This window comes from Aedes aegypti, chromosome 1 (genome assembly GCF_002204515.2).
Source record: "Aedes aegypti strain LVP_AGWG chromosome 1, AaegL5.0 Primary Assembly, whole genome shotgun sequence".
NCBI lineage: Eukaryota > Metazoa > Arthropoda > Insecta > Diptera > Culicidae > Aedes > Aedes aegypti.
The window spans coordinates 276,260,696-276,276,726 of record NC_035107.1 but is presented as its reverse complement, the minus strand read 5'-3'; the positions used below and the strand labels follow the sequence as shown (position 1 = coordinate 276,276,726).

The window sequence follows — 16,031 nt, the reverse complement described above, 5'->3', positions numbered from 1 at the left end:
CTGAAAACTTGATCGATTGGTCACTCGCCGATTGTGACCAATCGATCAAGTTTTAAACTTAAACTACTGTCCGATTCTCTTGATTTGTGCTCTTCACCTTAAGTTCTATAGGCATCTTTATCTCAATTTTACAGTGCAATATAAACTATTATACACTAATCCCACACACATGATCCACTTACTACTGATTTGTGGTAGATAGATCTCCCCTTTGCATCTGAGCCCCTCAATTGTAGATGTACCAAAACCGGATTGTTGCACAATAAAATGGTTAAGGTTAGAGGGCGCTTGAATAGAAGAACATTAAAAATAAATTCAAAAATTGTATTGATAGTTACGAATATTTTCGGAACGTGTTATTTCACTTCACACAATCATCAACACTCTTTCATAAATTCCAATGTACGGCGAGCCCGCGAGATTGCGCACTAGCGCCCAAACTGAACTGTCTTTGGAATCATATGTTTTGCCAGGGAAAATCGATAATCCGTGAGGAAAAAAAGATTTCATCACGAGGAGGATGTAAACACGAATCGCTATCCAGAACGGAACAACATATTGTAGCTTTGAAAAATTGAATCAAATCCCGCGAAGTGGAACCATGCAGATGAACGACAGTGGACACGAAACTGACGACCGGTTGGAAGCGCTGTTTTTCGACAATCTGGATAAAAACGGCGACAGTCTTGCCGTGGTGGTGAGTAAGCTTGTTCGAAGTTTTATTCTCAATCATGGAATGCCATCATTGTAACATCTATTTTACAGGACAACCAATCAGATTCCGATGCAGAAAGTGATATCTACTCGAAAATCAACGACTTCGATGTAGTTTTCCACGATCCGAAAGGAAAAAACTCCCATCCGGTGGGGACAGGTGACCTCACGAGGCAGATTCCCAGTAGGGAAGCACAAACAGATGAAGTGTCCACGCAGATAAAAGCAACGACCGGAACGGCTTCTTGCAACAATCGTAGGGTTCTGACCAGCGACAACAGTACCGATTCGTACGCGTCTTCCATAACCAATAGCAATGTTTCCACGCAGGAAGATGAAGCACAGCCCAATCAGAAGCTGACCCAGATTAATACGTGCAAAATTTTGCAACGTAAGCTCGAGCTGAAAGTGGAACGGGCTAAGCGTAACTACCGTCAAATGTATGAAGAGCAGGTAAGATGTGTTTTTCGTCGTTAATGATCAGAATAATAACCATAAATCATTTTCAAGGACTTCAACCACGAAGTGGTACCAAAATCAGCATCGCTCATACCCATTTCTCGACTGCCCATACCGGGGGGTGCCGTAATCGTGCGAGACCTGCACCAACTGTTGGTAGATGTGAATCCGTCCGACGGCAACAGTGACGAGGACGATCTGGAGCCGGTTTCCTTTTTCCCCAAACCGAACCGCAAGATGGCGCAATCGGCGCACACGCGTCAGGAACTGTCCGACACGTTCAGCATACAGGAAATGACGATCGAATCCGACCAGGAGGACCAGGAGCAAGACTTTGAACAATGCCGGAAGTTGTCCAATAGCAAGGGCTACAAGAAAATTCTCAACCGGGGCCTGAGCGGGGAGAACGACTATTTGGACAACGACGCAGAAGATTATGAGGACGATGACGACGACTCGCAGAACCTGGAACTGCTGCCGCCGAACGTGGGCTACAATCTGAAGGAATGGGCACAGCGAACGTTGTGTTGCTTCCGCCGTAACGACTTCATGTCATGAGAGTACAAGTACGAGCTGGTTGCCGCCGGTGGTATCGACAACGGCTGATGGGAAGTTGATGAGGGGAGCAGGGAAAATGGGATAATATCATGGCTTTGACGTAAAATATTAACGAACGTAAATACATTATTCAAAAAGAAACGGAGTTGTTTGAAGAAATCTTTAACGAATATCACAAAATTTGTATGGGTGTATTTAATGCGCGCGCTGAAATTCGGCACTCACGTGGATGCCTCAAGTGTAGTCTACATCTAGGCGCAGTAGTTTCAAACTAGCGAGCAAGTCCACTACACGTGAAACCGTTTTTATGCAGAATTTGTTTGAAAGTTACTCCCACGCACTCCAATATCGCATCATATAAAAATTCAACGGTCATATATTTATATCTATAAATAGACGTTTGAGATGCATAATCAGACTAGGTATTGGTATTTACGAAGACTAAGTCCCCCGAAGACACCTACCCGATTTGATGCAATTGCGCACTTTTATTAGCGTTTCCGCACTTGTAAAAACTTCTGCGATAGTCCAGTTGTGAAAAAATGCGCAATATCGGCATGCCCCTGTATATATACATCACCTGCAACAATTGACAGTACATAGGGTTACCTAAGACAAGACGTGTCAGGTAAAAGTGCAAAAACGAAACCAATTGCCTGTCAAAAAAGACCACTTCTCATTGGTCGTTTTGGCAAAGGCCTACTTTCACATCGTTGAGTTGAATTTCAACAGGGCACTTTGTTGCTATCCAGGCCGTGTTGCTAGTTCATAAATTAGAGTTATCACCAAAAGTTTGAACATTTCGCATAAGATCTTTTTGTTTCAAATCTTTTTAAATCCGATGTCAGGTTTACCGCATATGTTCCTACAAAGCTAAAATAACTACAAAATGCTTATTTGAGAGCAAAATAATGGTATTTTTTCACTTTTCTCTAAAAATATCACCGGTTTTACAAATATACCTGATTTTTTATAAAAGCTAACATCCTCTATTGCATTGAATGAATGAAGCGTGCAAAAAACTACCAAATTATAAGCCTTGATGTTTGAGTTTGTTTAGAAGATTTGATTAAAAAGGATACTGGTAGCACTGGCTTTTGCATCGTCAAGGTTATTGACTGAAAAACAACGGGGCAGTCTTATACACTGAAAACATTCTACAAGCTCGATCAATGTGCTTCACACGTGAATTTTCACTAATTGTTAAACACATCAATCGATGGTATAAACCCAGTCGCTATCGACAATCCGAATTCAAGTGTAAAACACGTTAATTTACAAATTTTCGATAAGTTTGCTGTAGATTTTGTAAGTGATTTCTTGGTGCTCTGATACCAGGCACCCATTATGGGCGCACGGTTTCCCAAAAAATGACATGTTAATAAACATGTCACGCGAGGGTAGCTAATGTTAGTCCTTGTCATGTTAGGCAAACTAGTACTACTAGTGATTGGTATCGCAATAAAATATAGATCGAACTTGTGGATTATTTTTAGTGTAGTTGAGCTGTCACGTCCTGTCCTAGAGGGTTACCAGACGTACTCTTTTTAGAGTACAAGTACTCTTTTTTGCCTTAAAAATTTGTGTACTATTCTTTTTTGCTAAACGGGCTCAAGTGTACTCTTTTTCAGTTATTACTGACGATAATCGTCAAATCAAATAACTGTAGTAACCGAAACTCAACTGATCGGCCAAACTTGAGCCGAACCGACAAATAAATACACTATTGCAAACACCGTCCGTTTGCTACCAAAGTTGTCACCAAACTGATCGAGTTGTTTTCAAAACTGTCTTCTTTTCCACAGTTCTCGTTTCGCCCGATCCGCTTTTCGTTTTCTTTCGCTCGTCGTTTGACATCTCTTGTACACGCTTAGCATAATACAAGTAAAATCGAAATCAATTTACTCTATTGTTTATATTTCAATCTATAACAACTCTATTCGCTTACTCTATTCAATTCACTCTATTTTTTATATTTCAGTCTATAACAACTCTATTCGCCACAATAACCTGTTGAAAAAATCATATCAACTTTTTCCCAGGATAAAAAAGATAATTCACCGTTTTTTTTTGACAAAAACTGGCACACAATCAATCTACTAATTATTTTCAATAGAAAAAAGTCAGTCAAAATTCAAAACCACTTTGTTTCGAATAATTTAATCTTATCGAAGCAACTTGTTTTGTCAAACGCTTTTTAAAGAAACGTCATTTTGACGATGCAATTTTTGATGAACGTGGCAAAAAAGATGTGGGAATGAAAAGATTTCAGTTTGAAGTGTAGTATGGGAATCATAAAAAAACTATTAAATCAATCAAATTCCTTAGTTTCATAATGTTTTAAAAAGTCCTTAATAAAACATAAATCGAAAACAATGCTTGAGGTTCTTTTTACACATTTCACTCTTCTTATTTCTTCTGGTTCCTTCACATACTCAAATTGTTCTACATTTTCTTAAGAATTTTTTCACAAATCTCATTTGAAAGACAATATTATTTAAAAACAATCGAACGACTTTTGGTATAGTAAACATAATAAAAAAAATTGATAGAAAAATTCGATTCACTTAGAGTCAATGTTCAATATAGTAAGAGAGTATGGCATGAGACAAATAAGAGTTAAATTTCGTAAAATATTTGATAAAAACTTGAGAATAGTGTCTCCCTGAAAAACTTAATTTTAATTTATATGTAGGAAAAGTGGCTGTGATTAAAGGCCCAAACGCAATGATAGCGGAACGGCAACAGAAAGCGGAACCGGTTCGCCAGCATGAACTATAGCATGTCTGTCGACTCAGATTTGGTTCACTTTCGTTCGTTCAGTACGGTGTGTTTCATGCTGGCGAACCGGTTTCGCTTTCATTGCGTTTGGGCCTTAAGAACCAAACTTTTTTTTTTGCGAAAAAAAACGTCGAAATTATTAATTAGTAGTACATTTAAAATTTTTCAAGGTAGGCTAAGTGCACTCTTAAGTACTCTTTTACAGAGTTGAAAAAATGTACTCTTTTCAATAAGAGCAAATATGGTAACCCTAACAGTACACAGGATACCTTGGACCCGATCCATCTTACACTAATGTCGAATAGACCATTTCCGTGAAAAAATTTTATTAGCTTATATGCTTTCTGACAATTTACTGAACAAACTTTCCTAAGGAACCGATATGATTTGGAGCCTTTAACTATTAGAATACGATGAAAAACTTGCGGCACTTTAGTTTACCCCTCGGTCCCCTGCAATGTGTTTCACCTCGAAAAAATGCAGACCCCTTTTTCCCCTATTGTATTGCCACCACGTTGTGGTGAATTTAAGATCAGCTGGCATGACCAGATGATTTTTGTTTATGTTTTCATTCATCATAATGGGCTCCGCTGGTTTCGCTCCCCCTTCCTTCACGGTTCCTGAATCACCGCGGAAACCACCTTCACCGCTTCAGCCGAATAAGACCGCACCCGGCGAACACTACACGGTTCTGTGACGCAAGGATTGTAGTCGACAGATGCCTGATCTCTCTGTTTTCTGCCGACGAGGATTGAATAAGCCGGAAGATTCCCGCCTAGAGGCAGCAACAGCCGCGCAAGGAAATTTTGAGCGGCTGTTGCTGCCTCTAGGCGGGAATCTTCCGGCTTATTCAATCCTCGTCGGCAGAAAATAGAGAGATCAGGCATCTCAAAATTTCCTTGCGCGGCTGTTGCTGCCTCAAGGCGGAAATCTTCCGGATCAACATCCAACAGATAGATTCAGGCATTTGCCAGCATGAATAGTAAAAATAGCCTTCTACAGAACCAGCGGTACCGTAACTGTTGGGTGGATAAGAGATTTGTTGTTAGGGGGTGGTTTTGAATTTTGAATATGTGGAGGAAAACATATTTTCCTAAACCTGAATCGGGTTGGAGTTGAAACTGTGATTCAGAACGGGTTGCGCCAGTTCCAACCTGGTTTAAAAACGTTTGTTTGTGTATTTTCAAGTTAGTTTCGTTGGCGCTCCTGTTTGGGCGCCCTGACCGGGATCACGGTCAGTTTGAGCGCGCACCTGATTTGACGTTTCCAAATGTAAACAAGCATCCCAATGCAGGGGTGGAATCGAAAAACTGTTGCAAAATCACCACGCTGATTCCAATAGGGCTGAACAAACTGTGCCGCTTCTCGAATTATTTTTCAAAATGTGGTGAGTATCCATGTTTTCAAAAATTTGTAAGAAAATCAGGAGTGCATATAAACAAAATCTGAAAGCGTTAACATTCATTAAAAATGATTGCCTTTCGAAGAAAAATACAAAAACTGGGGGTTAGATCTGACGGAAATGGTCTATTCGTTTTCGAACCTAGGTTGGAACTGGCGCAACCCGTTCTGAATCACAGTTTCAACCCCAACCTGATTCAGGTTCGACCGAACTACAATTTGCTTGATGTTTGTTTGTTTATGTGTTGATCACCGACCCAGTTCCTAAAAACGAAAACGACATAAGATAAGATCGGACTCCTGGCTTATTTTAGTTGTTCTTCTTTTCATCCATGAGCCCACTTGTAAATTTGGCACCCTTGTGTGTGACGTTAAAACAGTGTTGCCATTTGTATGGATACCGTCTTCCACAAATCACCGTTTCACAAATCAATAATATTTCTTAATTATTATTTATTTTTTAATTGTGATGATTAGGTGAAATATAGTATGACTCAATGATAAAAACGACAAAATTTAAATTCACGACGAAAAACAAGCTATGAGAGGCCATCCAGAGCTGTAATGTAAGGTGCGCGGCGACAAAGCAATACCATGCTAACATACTATTTTTGATTTGCAGTATGCTATGAACGTGGGGCTTCTTAGCCGTGCGATTAGTGTCACCAGGCATTTAGCCACATCGTGCTAAGGAGTGTGGGTTCGATTCCCGCTGCAGACTGGAAAACTTTTCGTGAGGAATGTTCATGCACATAAACGTACTTTTGACCTAACCCAGAACCCAAAATTAACAGTTAACCTTTCAGTCGTCGCGCGGTTAGCTAGCGTCAGAACCACCACGCTGCTGTTGTGAACGAAAAGCGAGGTTTTTTCAACAGTGTTGTACAGAATACAACAGCGCGACGACTGAAGTGTTAAGGTGACACGGGAGACCATGTTATTTTCCCTGTCTTTCGTCTCACTCTAACAATTATTATCAAAACTTTGTGGAAGCAAATCTCAAGTATTAGTGAACTGATGAAGCTGAAAATTTATTAGGTTCTGCACTACATATATACAGCGGGGATTCGATGGTTGGAACACGACTACCTTCCATCTAGCGAATCCGACCCGTTAGTTGGAATAACTGACAGCTGGTGAAAATGATCCAGACTAACGTATCTGGAGAGCAAATCGTCACGAAACGCACATATACATACACATTTGTTCTATATATGGAGACTCCAATGCGACGGTACTCAGACGTCAATGTCAGTTTGACATCTTCTCTTGACATTCAAGTGTTTTTTAGTTGGATTTTTTTCCAACCAGCGAACATCCAACCATCGAGTCATTCCATGTAGCGGACCCCCAACAAGCGAATCCCCACTGTAGAATCATAGTGATACATTTTTCTCATCGATATATGGAGTGATTCTTTGGATTTGCTTCTTGAAATGGATAGGGTGATTATGATGACGTCCCGTGCGGCTTAAAGGCTTTGAACTTCATTTCAATCAGGTTTCGCTTCACTTTTTTGTTTGGTTTACATCATTCGGCTAGTTGACACGAACTTTTATGCACAACCGCAAAAATAACAATCCAACATAGTAATAGACCATTTCCGTGAAAATTTTTTATTTGCTCATAAGCTTTCCTTTAATTTACTGGACCAAGTCTCCCAAGGAACTCATATGTTTTGAAGCCTCTAACTATTGAAAAACAACGAAAAACTGGCGGCACACTTGTTCACCCCACGGTCTCCTAGAAAAACTTATCTCTCCGATGTTTTAAGGAACCCATTTTTCCCCTATGAATTTATCTCCACGTTGTGGTGAATTTTGATCAGCTGTTCCTCCGCGGTCTACACTTTGTTACTCTTCGAATTTGTGCATGGTGACGTCACAAAAACAAATGCTATCTCTGTTGCTCTTTCATCATGGTCAACTAACTATCCTGCTCTTTGACGTTCCCTGCAGGAATTGTTTACGTTTTGTCATAAGGATTTGTCATTCACTGCTGGAATTGTTGACATTATTTTTATTTGAAGTTTGGAGGTTATATCTATCTCCTCCTATTATGCCACTTCCACAGTGGCTGAAATCCCCACATCCATCCCGGAAACCTCATTGTTGGTGCTGTTTATGGCCAGCTATATTAACAGGTTCTTGAACGGAGCCATAAGTTTCATTGCGCCAGCATACACATTTCCGCGTTTTTGCTTTTATCAAACATTTGCCATCATCACAACAAAATCCTTCACGACCAAGATCCTTCATCTCCGTCGCATGAAGCTGCTGTGGTGTTCCGGTTGAATGGTTTTCAACAAGGGTCCTGATCTCTCCTGGTTTTGTGGCCAGTTGAAAAATGGCGATGAAAATTTCACTGCGTGTCAGTATATCGTTTTTGAATCTGATCCCAATCCGGAAGAGTTCCCGTTTCGAAGTTGCAAGAGCTCCTCATTTGATCCGGATTTCGCCTGGGAATCTGTTACGGCGGTCGCAGAACCGGAAACGAGCAGGACTTTTCTCGGAATCCATTTCGAGGACTTACACGGAGCACCACAGCAGCTTCAGGCAACGAGATGAAGGCGATGGTCTTGTAGGATTTCGTAGCTGCATTCCAACGATGATGGTCATTTTTCGGGTAGTCCTTATCATTCCGGAGACGGTTTTAGGCAATGAATAGCAATTTGGTAAACAATAAACTAGAAAAATGGCTACTCATTTTTTTCTATATGGGCGAGCGAGTCAGTTCTGTTGCTTGTGGGAATGATGGGTTTAGACATTTCATCATGTCTACAAACATTCAATGCAGGGGTGTTAATAAACGTTGCGGAAAAATCTCCACTTTGAATGCCCAGAGGGTTGAAACAACTGTGACGCACGACGATTTTTATCTCAAAATGTGGTGAATATCTATGTTTTCAAAAAATTATAAGAAAATCAGGAGTGTATATAAGCAAAATCTGAAAGCGTTAATATTCATTAAAAATGATTGTCTTTCGAAGAAAAATACAAAAGCTATGTGTAAGATCTGACGGAAATGGTCTATTCGGCAACACGGGCAAAACCAAAAAAACGCATCCGATGGTAATTTTCCACACGCAGCCACACACTCGCAAACATCAAAATCAACCAATCAGCGACTGGATCACAAACTGGATCCAATTTTATACTCAGTTGTTCGATCTTTATCTTAGATCGTACAAGCCATTTATGGCAATTTGTCACCTTAAAAAAACATCTCCATCCGCATGTCTATTGAGCTCTCGCTGAGTGGTGTCACGAACACGTGCGCAAATTTGCTGGTTGAAAATACTGCCGTTTGATTTTGCTGGGAACAGCTGATCTTTGTTTATATTTTCCACCAGCACTCTTCAAGTAGTGTTGGTGACATGTAACGTGTATGTACACGAGTGCAGAAACCACTATAGCCTGTGTAATTCTCACAAATTTCTAGTTAATTGTTTTTAGCGTGTGAAGATGTACGACGCACGCAATGTGATGGATTTTACTAAGGTGGCGCAGATGATTGAAGCGTGCAACTAATTCTCTCTTTCATTCTCCCGCTGTTCTTATGCAGCGCAAATAGTGACGATCTTACAAGCCATTTATGGCAATAGACCATTTCCGTGAAATTTGTTTAATGGCTTATATGCTTTCTGTTAATTTACTGAACAAACTTTCCCAAGGAACCCATATGTTTTGAAGCCTCTAACTATTGAAAAACAATGAAAAACTGGTGGCACGACAGTACACCCCATGGTTCCCTACAATTTATTTTTCTCCGATTTTTATCGGACACCTTTTTCTCCTATGATTTTTGTCTCCACGTTGTGGTGAATATATGATCAGCTGATTCGGATCAATCATGACAGATACCTTTGTTTATATTTTCATCCGCCTCTTCCACCGTGGCTGGAATCAACAAAACCATCTTGGTGCTGCTGCTGGCCGTCAATTTTTTAACTTCAGTTCCACCACCGGTATTTAAATATGTAGAAGAGATCCAGCACGACGAAATCTTTCACGACAACGGCTGGTATCCTTTCCATCTCTATCACCTGTGACTGCTGTGGTGCTCCGCTTGAATATGAAAATGTTCCCGCTCTCTTCCGGATTTGTGGTTGGCTGAGGGTAGCGAAGAAATTTTCGCTGAAATCTGGAAGATCGCATCTCTTTAGATTGGTCATCATTCTGTTCGGATCTCTGCATTTTCAATAGGGTAACGACTGTTTATTTTGTTCTCAAACGCTAACAGTTGGCGCCAGCAGCAAAAATTACAGACAACAACCTTTCGAACATTCAGTTTCTCTTACCGGCCGCCGAGCGACGACACTGTTGTTTGTAGTCTCCCACTGATTGACTGTTTAACGATAAACTTGCGACGATCGACGCGCCACCATGTTTCATATAACGAAGGAAATTAGAACTAACTTGGAGGTGATGATTTGGAGGTTATTTGGCAATTTGGAGGTTAAAATCCCCTCCAAACACTAGCGATTTTGCGGTGGGATGTTGACGTTTGATGACGAATTGCGCTACGCTGGATTCTCAAATTTCTCAAACTTTCAACACAAGCGCATGGAAGAATGGTAGTCGGAGAACTGTCAAAACGTATGAAAAATAATGAAAATCGTAAATTGCTTGCAATTAGGAAACTGCATCAAAAAATAGTGATTAGAAATCAAGTGTAAAGTGAATAAATAACTTTTTGTGTTTAGTTCATCTTCCATGGTGCTTTCTTTGCTTCAGGATTTCGTTTTTACTACCATTGAAAAAGAGCCATCTATTGCCTTTTCACTTTTGAATATCGCCCTATTGGAATCGAGTGATCTGAAACAGTATGCTGTCACACGGTGAAATCTTCCCAAGTTTGCCACCGGGAGCGGAACCTTTTTCGAGGACTATTGCAGAGCACGGCAGAGGCTTCCGGCGGGAAGATGAAGGGGATATTTGTTGTGGTCGTGGAGGATAGTCGGGGAGATTTATTAGCGTAGTGAAACGGGGAAGTATGTATACTCGATTGGCCATATGGTTCCGGAACAGTTTGACGACACAAGCAGCAGGTATCAAACGGTATTAATTGCAGCTTCCATTGGAATGCATCAATCTAAACAGTATGCTGACGGACGATAAAATCTTCGTCCCAAGTTTGCTGCCGGGCACAGGGTAGTTGGGGGAGTAGAACCCTTTTCGAGGACTATCGCGGAGCACGGAGAGGTTTCCGGTGGGAAGATGAAGGCATGAAGGTGTTATTTGTTATGGTCGTGGAGGATATTTCGGGGAGATCTATGAGGAAGTTTATGCATACTTCATTGGCCATATGGTTCCGGAACGGTTTGACCACATAAACAGCAGATATCGAACGGTAAGGGAGCGTCCATTTATTACGTAACGCTGAAATTGGAAATGTTTGACCCCCTCCCCCCCTCCGTAACGCTTTTTGTATGAATTTTGTTTTGTAAGAGCCGTAACGCTTGAGCCTACTCCCCCCCTCCCCCTAGAGCGTTACGTAATTTATGGATGCCGCCTAATTGCTATCCGTTGTGAGTCTCAGATTTCTACGAAGTTGTCGGGTCGTCGTGTGCTTGATTTGAAATTGACATTTCGTTAGGTCTACAAACGCTTAACGCAGGGGTGAGATTAAAAGTTGTGGAAAAATCTCCACTTTGTTTACCCACAGGGTTGAAACAACTGTGCCGCACTACTCAAAATGTGGTGAATTCTCAAGTTTTTAAAAATTTATAATAAAATCAGGAGAGCATATAAATTAGATCTGAAAGCGTCAATAATCATTAAAAATAATCGCCTTGCGAAGAAAAATATAAAAATAGGGGGTAAGATCTGACGGAAATGGTCTATTTGTCACCTTAAAAAAACATCTCCATCCGCATGTCTATTGAGCTCTCGCTGAGTGGTGTCACGAACACGTGCGCAAATTTGCTGGTTGAAAATACTGCCGTTTGATTTTGCTGGGAACCGTCGATCTTTGTTTATATTTTCCACCAGCACTCTTCAAGTAGTGTTGGTGACATGTAACGTGTAAGTACACGAGTGCAGAAACCACTGTGTAATTCTCACAAATTTCTAGTTAATTGTTTTTAGCGTGTGAAGATGTACGACGCACGATGCATGTGACTGAGCGTCGCGACGCACCAACTGATCAATCAGTCATTGGCCAACCACGCTGTGTTTAGCATTTTTCAGCAAACAAAATTGCCAACATTGTTGTTTTGTGCTCTTCCAAACAGATAAATTATTCTTCTAAACGTTGAAATATCGGTGTAATTTATCAGTGAATTACAACATTCTATACTGCATTCAGTATGAGCGACTTCGACCCACCACTGGACAGAGCATACGACCCGGAGTATCCCCTGGAAAGTGACGACGATGACGAACGCGATGCAGGTGATTTTACTGCTACAAACCGTTCGCGAATCTCAAACAATTCGCAAGTGCCCCAGAAAAAGAGCCGGTGGTCCAGCCCGGAAGCACGCCCAGCACCGCCGGAGCTGTTCTGCATGAAGACCTACTCCCGAAACGAGCTTTACCCAACCGAGCTGGATCCGGATTGTTACCCGCCCTGGGCGCTTTCTCCCTACTGGCCCGTTTACGTTTCCAATTTCCGGCTGAACAGTTTGGATGAAACGGAAAGGAACGCACAAATTTCAACCTACTTTGCGTGCAAGGGACTTCTCACCAGAATGATCTACATTCGGGAAAACGATGATCCGTTCTTCCGTAACCATCAATCGAAAACCTTGCTTCTGGATATGCTGGTTTACTTCACCTGCAAAGCGGATGCCGATCGTGCAATCCGTTGCTGTGACAGGACAACTTACTACGGACACGTACTGAATGTCTTTCCCGGAAGAGTCCCGGTCTATTTTGATCCGAGCCTAACGGTACGATTCAAAATTCCGAAACAGTACTCCGTTGAGCATACGGAAACCCCTACGGAGCGTGGTTTCAAAGCTCGATATGGACCGGGAATCGTCTCTACGATCGTCAAGCACTCCGAATGTAAACTCTTAGTTGAATTCGAGGCCCGGTACTTGATGAATCTCGCCGTAAGTCAATGTGATTTGTGGATACCGTCTCGCCTGACGGAACCTGTCCGCAAGCAAAGATACCTGGAACAGGACTGCAGGTACGATATGATGTTCCTGTTGCAGGAGAATCCAGGGTTCATCGATATGCTTCCACCGGAGAATGTGTTGCAGGACTTGCTTCACGGGAGATTGCCTCCGGTGAACAAAGATTGGGATGGATGGGCGTTTCCGAAACAACTACCGGATGAAATTTATAACTCAATCTACCGCGATAAGATAGAACGCAAGGAAAGGATGAAGGAAGACGACAGCGTCAAATGGGACGAGGTCCCCGCGAGTCTTGCCGAAGAAGTGGACCGTCAGAAGGAAGTTTTCTTTGGAATTATTCAGCATCAGCAAAAGCCTGAGGAGACATCATCAGAAAGCTCTTCACGCAAAAATCCTCAATTGCTCCACCGTGATGTTGTGGAAAGGAAGCAAAAGGATTTCGAACGGAAGTTCGCCATGATTTGTGTGCCGAATAGAAACAACGCCCGGAACGTGGCCCAAGGAAGACGCATCGAGGAAGGCCCAAGCGAAGCGATCAGCCGTTTAATGCCGGGCTATTTTCAGCAGAAAAAATTCAACGCTAAAAAAACAGAGTTTTTGACCAAAAGGAAAAAACTTCTCACGAAGGAAGGAGTGGTGCGTCGGAACGGATTGTTCTTCGATCTGCTCCGATTGGAAAGGTCGCTCGGAAATATGACAGGCAAGCGCGCTAACTTGCAATGCGATGAACTGAGGACGGGACTCATTGCCACGGTGCACAGTATGGTAAGTGGGCCTTATAATATGTAGGGTAAGGATGGGCAAGATGGATCGGATGTTACAGTAGGTAATTTCCCAGAATGTCAATCCTCAGAATGATCAGAGTACAGCTTGATCGAAAGAGCACATTTTTCTAAGTATAACACATTTTTTTGCGCTTCAAACACTAAATCAGGGAATCATTTAAGATTTATCCGATTTATCTGAAAACACATTTGTTCCAGATTTCACATTTGTTAAAAAAAAGGTTGACTTGGTTTTCGTCAAGCGTTTCCGTATTCAAACAACTTGCTTAGACTCACTTTGGTCTCGAAATATTCAAAGGAATGATTAATAGAAGAAATGAACTCCACATTCTGTACCATTTAATTCCGCTAGAGTTTGTATCCTTTGGCAGATACGCGTATTTCGACCTCAACTGTAAGGTCGTCTTCAGTGTCGTGTACTAGACTTGACCATTTTGAATTTGAATTTTGAGAAAAACTGAGTTAGATAAGCTACAAAAACTAGGTGAGCTGTGTTACCTATTTAGCCTATGAAATGAATGATATTCTAAATCATATTCCATATTACTTTACCCTCTAGAATATTTGTACTTATAAATCAAATACCCTGTGTGTAAAGTTTAGTTTTTCGTTAGTCTTCTTAGGAAGTTTTACCACTTAAACAATAAAAATCTTAATTCAAATAGTAAATTATTCGTGTCCGAATGACAATACACAAATAGCGCTTCAAAAAATCTTACCGCATTGTGGCCCATTGTTTGCCTAAATTGAAACCTACTTTTCATTCTTATTACAGGGACTACAGAAGCGGTTTTCTCAATATTATTCGAATTTTCCAAAAAATCTGGATCTCTTGCACATTGAGGAACCGCTGGATATGCTTACACCCGTTTTCTTGGGCAACTTCTTCACCATCGATCTAAGCCAGAAGTCACGGAATCAACAAGTCAAAGGCTTTTTTGCGGTCAGAGGCCTGTCCGTTTGTATGGTCTACCTCAATGAAAGCGATGAATTTTACAACTCCTACTTGAAGCAGATCAAACTTCTGGACATGTTGGTATATTTCCGTACCAAAGAAGAGGCAGAAAAGGCCATCAAATGTGTTCACGGATTGACATACCATGGACACAAGTTGAGTGTTCTTCCCGGGCGACAGGTTAAATACTACGAACCGAACAGAGCAGTATTTCTTGAGCTAGATGACGACCCAACTATTGCAGAAGGAATGATAGGACAATTTTTAGGCTCCGAAGCACTTCCTATTGAAGACCTCAATAGCGTAATGCGCTATCCTAAGAAAGTCATATTTTTGTTCAACAAAACCAAACAAGGGAAAGCAGTTGCCCAGATCGAATTATCAGCGAAGCTAGTTTCTAAGCCGTTTCCGAAGAAACAACGCTATCTTGAAGCCGACGTGAAAACCGATCTCTTGCGGAAGATTCTCCGCGATGCGGACTTCCTGAACGAACAACCCCAGGACGGCACCGCTCTACGGAGTTTGTTCGCGGTCAAATCATTACCACCGGAAGAGGACGATATCGGTGCAGTGGTTTGGGATGGTGACTATCAGCATCGTAAGGATCTGAACGAACAAGTTGTCAAAGTGCTGGTCGAATGGAAGAAGACTATGAAGAGTGTCGCTGAGTCATCAAAACCTGCTGGACAGTTGATGTAATACCGGTGGTTTGGATAATTTGCACTAATAGTACAAAAGTGAACTTGAAAACCTTGAAATTGTTATACTTGTTAAAGAAATAGTTTTCTTTTTCGTGAAGATGTTTACGTTTATCGTATTTCTTATTAATAAACGACGTGATTTCATAAACGCAGTTGATGTTGGTAATCTCTGTCTTGTGTCCGATTTGAATATGGTCTTCCACAACGTTCTATATTATGAATGTATTCTGCCTCGCGTTGAAAAATGGATTAACCAACGTGCGAGATTTGATTTTGATTGTTCAACTTCGCCGCGTCGCAACTCGATTCTCAATAGTGCGCATAAGGGTTTGTTCATTAATTTCATAACGCGAAATATGCTTATTTTGGACACCCACCCATCCCTTCGTAAGACTTATTCGTATGAATATTATGCAATTTTTGTATGACCTGTAACAATTCACGGACACTCTCCCACCCCCTTCAGCGTTATCATAATTGTGAATGAGCCCTGTAGTGACCAGCCTTCTTATAGAGCCGATTTTCCTTTCAAATCAAAACACACTTTCCCGATCACGTTTTTCTTTAAATTTCAAATGAATTTTAATAAA

At 41.3% G+C, this 16,031-nt stretch overlaps 2 protein-coding genes across 2 annotated transcripts; both read left to right on the top strand.

Moving 5' to 3' along the window:
- Positions 1-449: 449 nt before the first annotated feature.
- Positions 450-1,872, top strand: LOC5579481. The gene is made up of 3 exons (XM_001647728.2): positions 450-697; positions 766-1,167; positions 1,225-1,872. The coding sequence occupies exons 1-3, from the start codon at positions 602-604 to the stop codon at positions 1,729-1,731; spliced, it is 1,005 nt and encodes a 334-aa protein (XP_001647778.2). The 5' UTR covers positions 450-601; the 3' UTR covers positions 1,732-1,872.
- A 10,187-nt stretch (positions 1,873-12,059) lies between these two features.
- On the top strand, positions 12,060-15,593 carry LOC5572405. The gene is made up of 2 exons (XM_021837892.1): positions 12,060-13,765; positions 14,561-15,593. The coding sequence occupies exons 1-2, from the start codon at positions 12,224-12,226 to the stop codon at positions 15,437-15,439; spliced, it is 2,421 nt and encodes an 806-aa protein (XP_021693584.1). The 5' UTR covers positions 12,060-12,223; the 3' UTR covers positions 15,440-15,593.
- The last annotated feature ends 438 nt before the right edge of the window (positions 15,594-16,031 follow it).

What these genes read in the sequence shown, in the direction of transcription:
- LOC5579481 (XM_001647728.2), top strand. Translation starts at nt 602, where the DNA reads ATGCAGATGAACGACAGTGGACACGAAACTGACGACCGGTTGGAAGCG. An exon ending in GCGACAGTCTTGCCGTGGTG is followed by an intron (nt 698 to 765) that starts GTGAGTAAGCTT and finishes TCTATTTTACAG; the next exon opens with GACAACCAATCAGATTCCGA. An exon ending in GTCAAATGTATGAAGAGCAG is followed by an intron (nt 1,168 to 1,224) that starts GTAAGATGTGTT and finishes ATCATTTTCAAG; the next exon opens with GACTTCAACCACGAAGTGGT.
- LOC5572405 (XM_021837892.1), top strand. Translation starts at nt 12,224, where the DNA reads ATGAGCGACTTCGACCCACCACTGGACAGAGCATACGACCCGGAGTAT. An exon ending in TTGCCACGGTGCACAGTATG is followed by an intron (nt 13,766 to 14,560) that starts GTAAGTGGGCCT and finishes TTCTTATTACAG; the next exon opens with GGACTACAGAAGCGGTTTTC.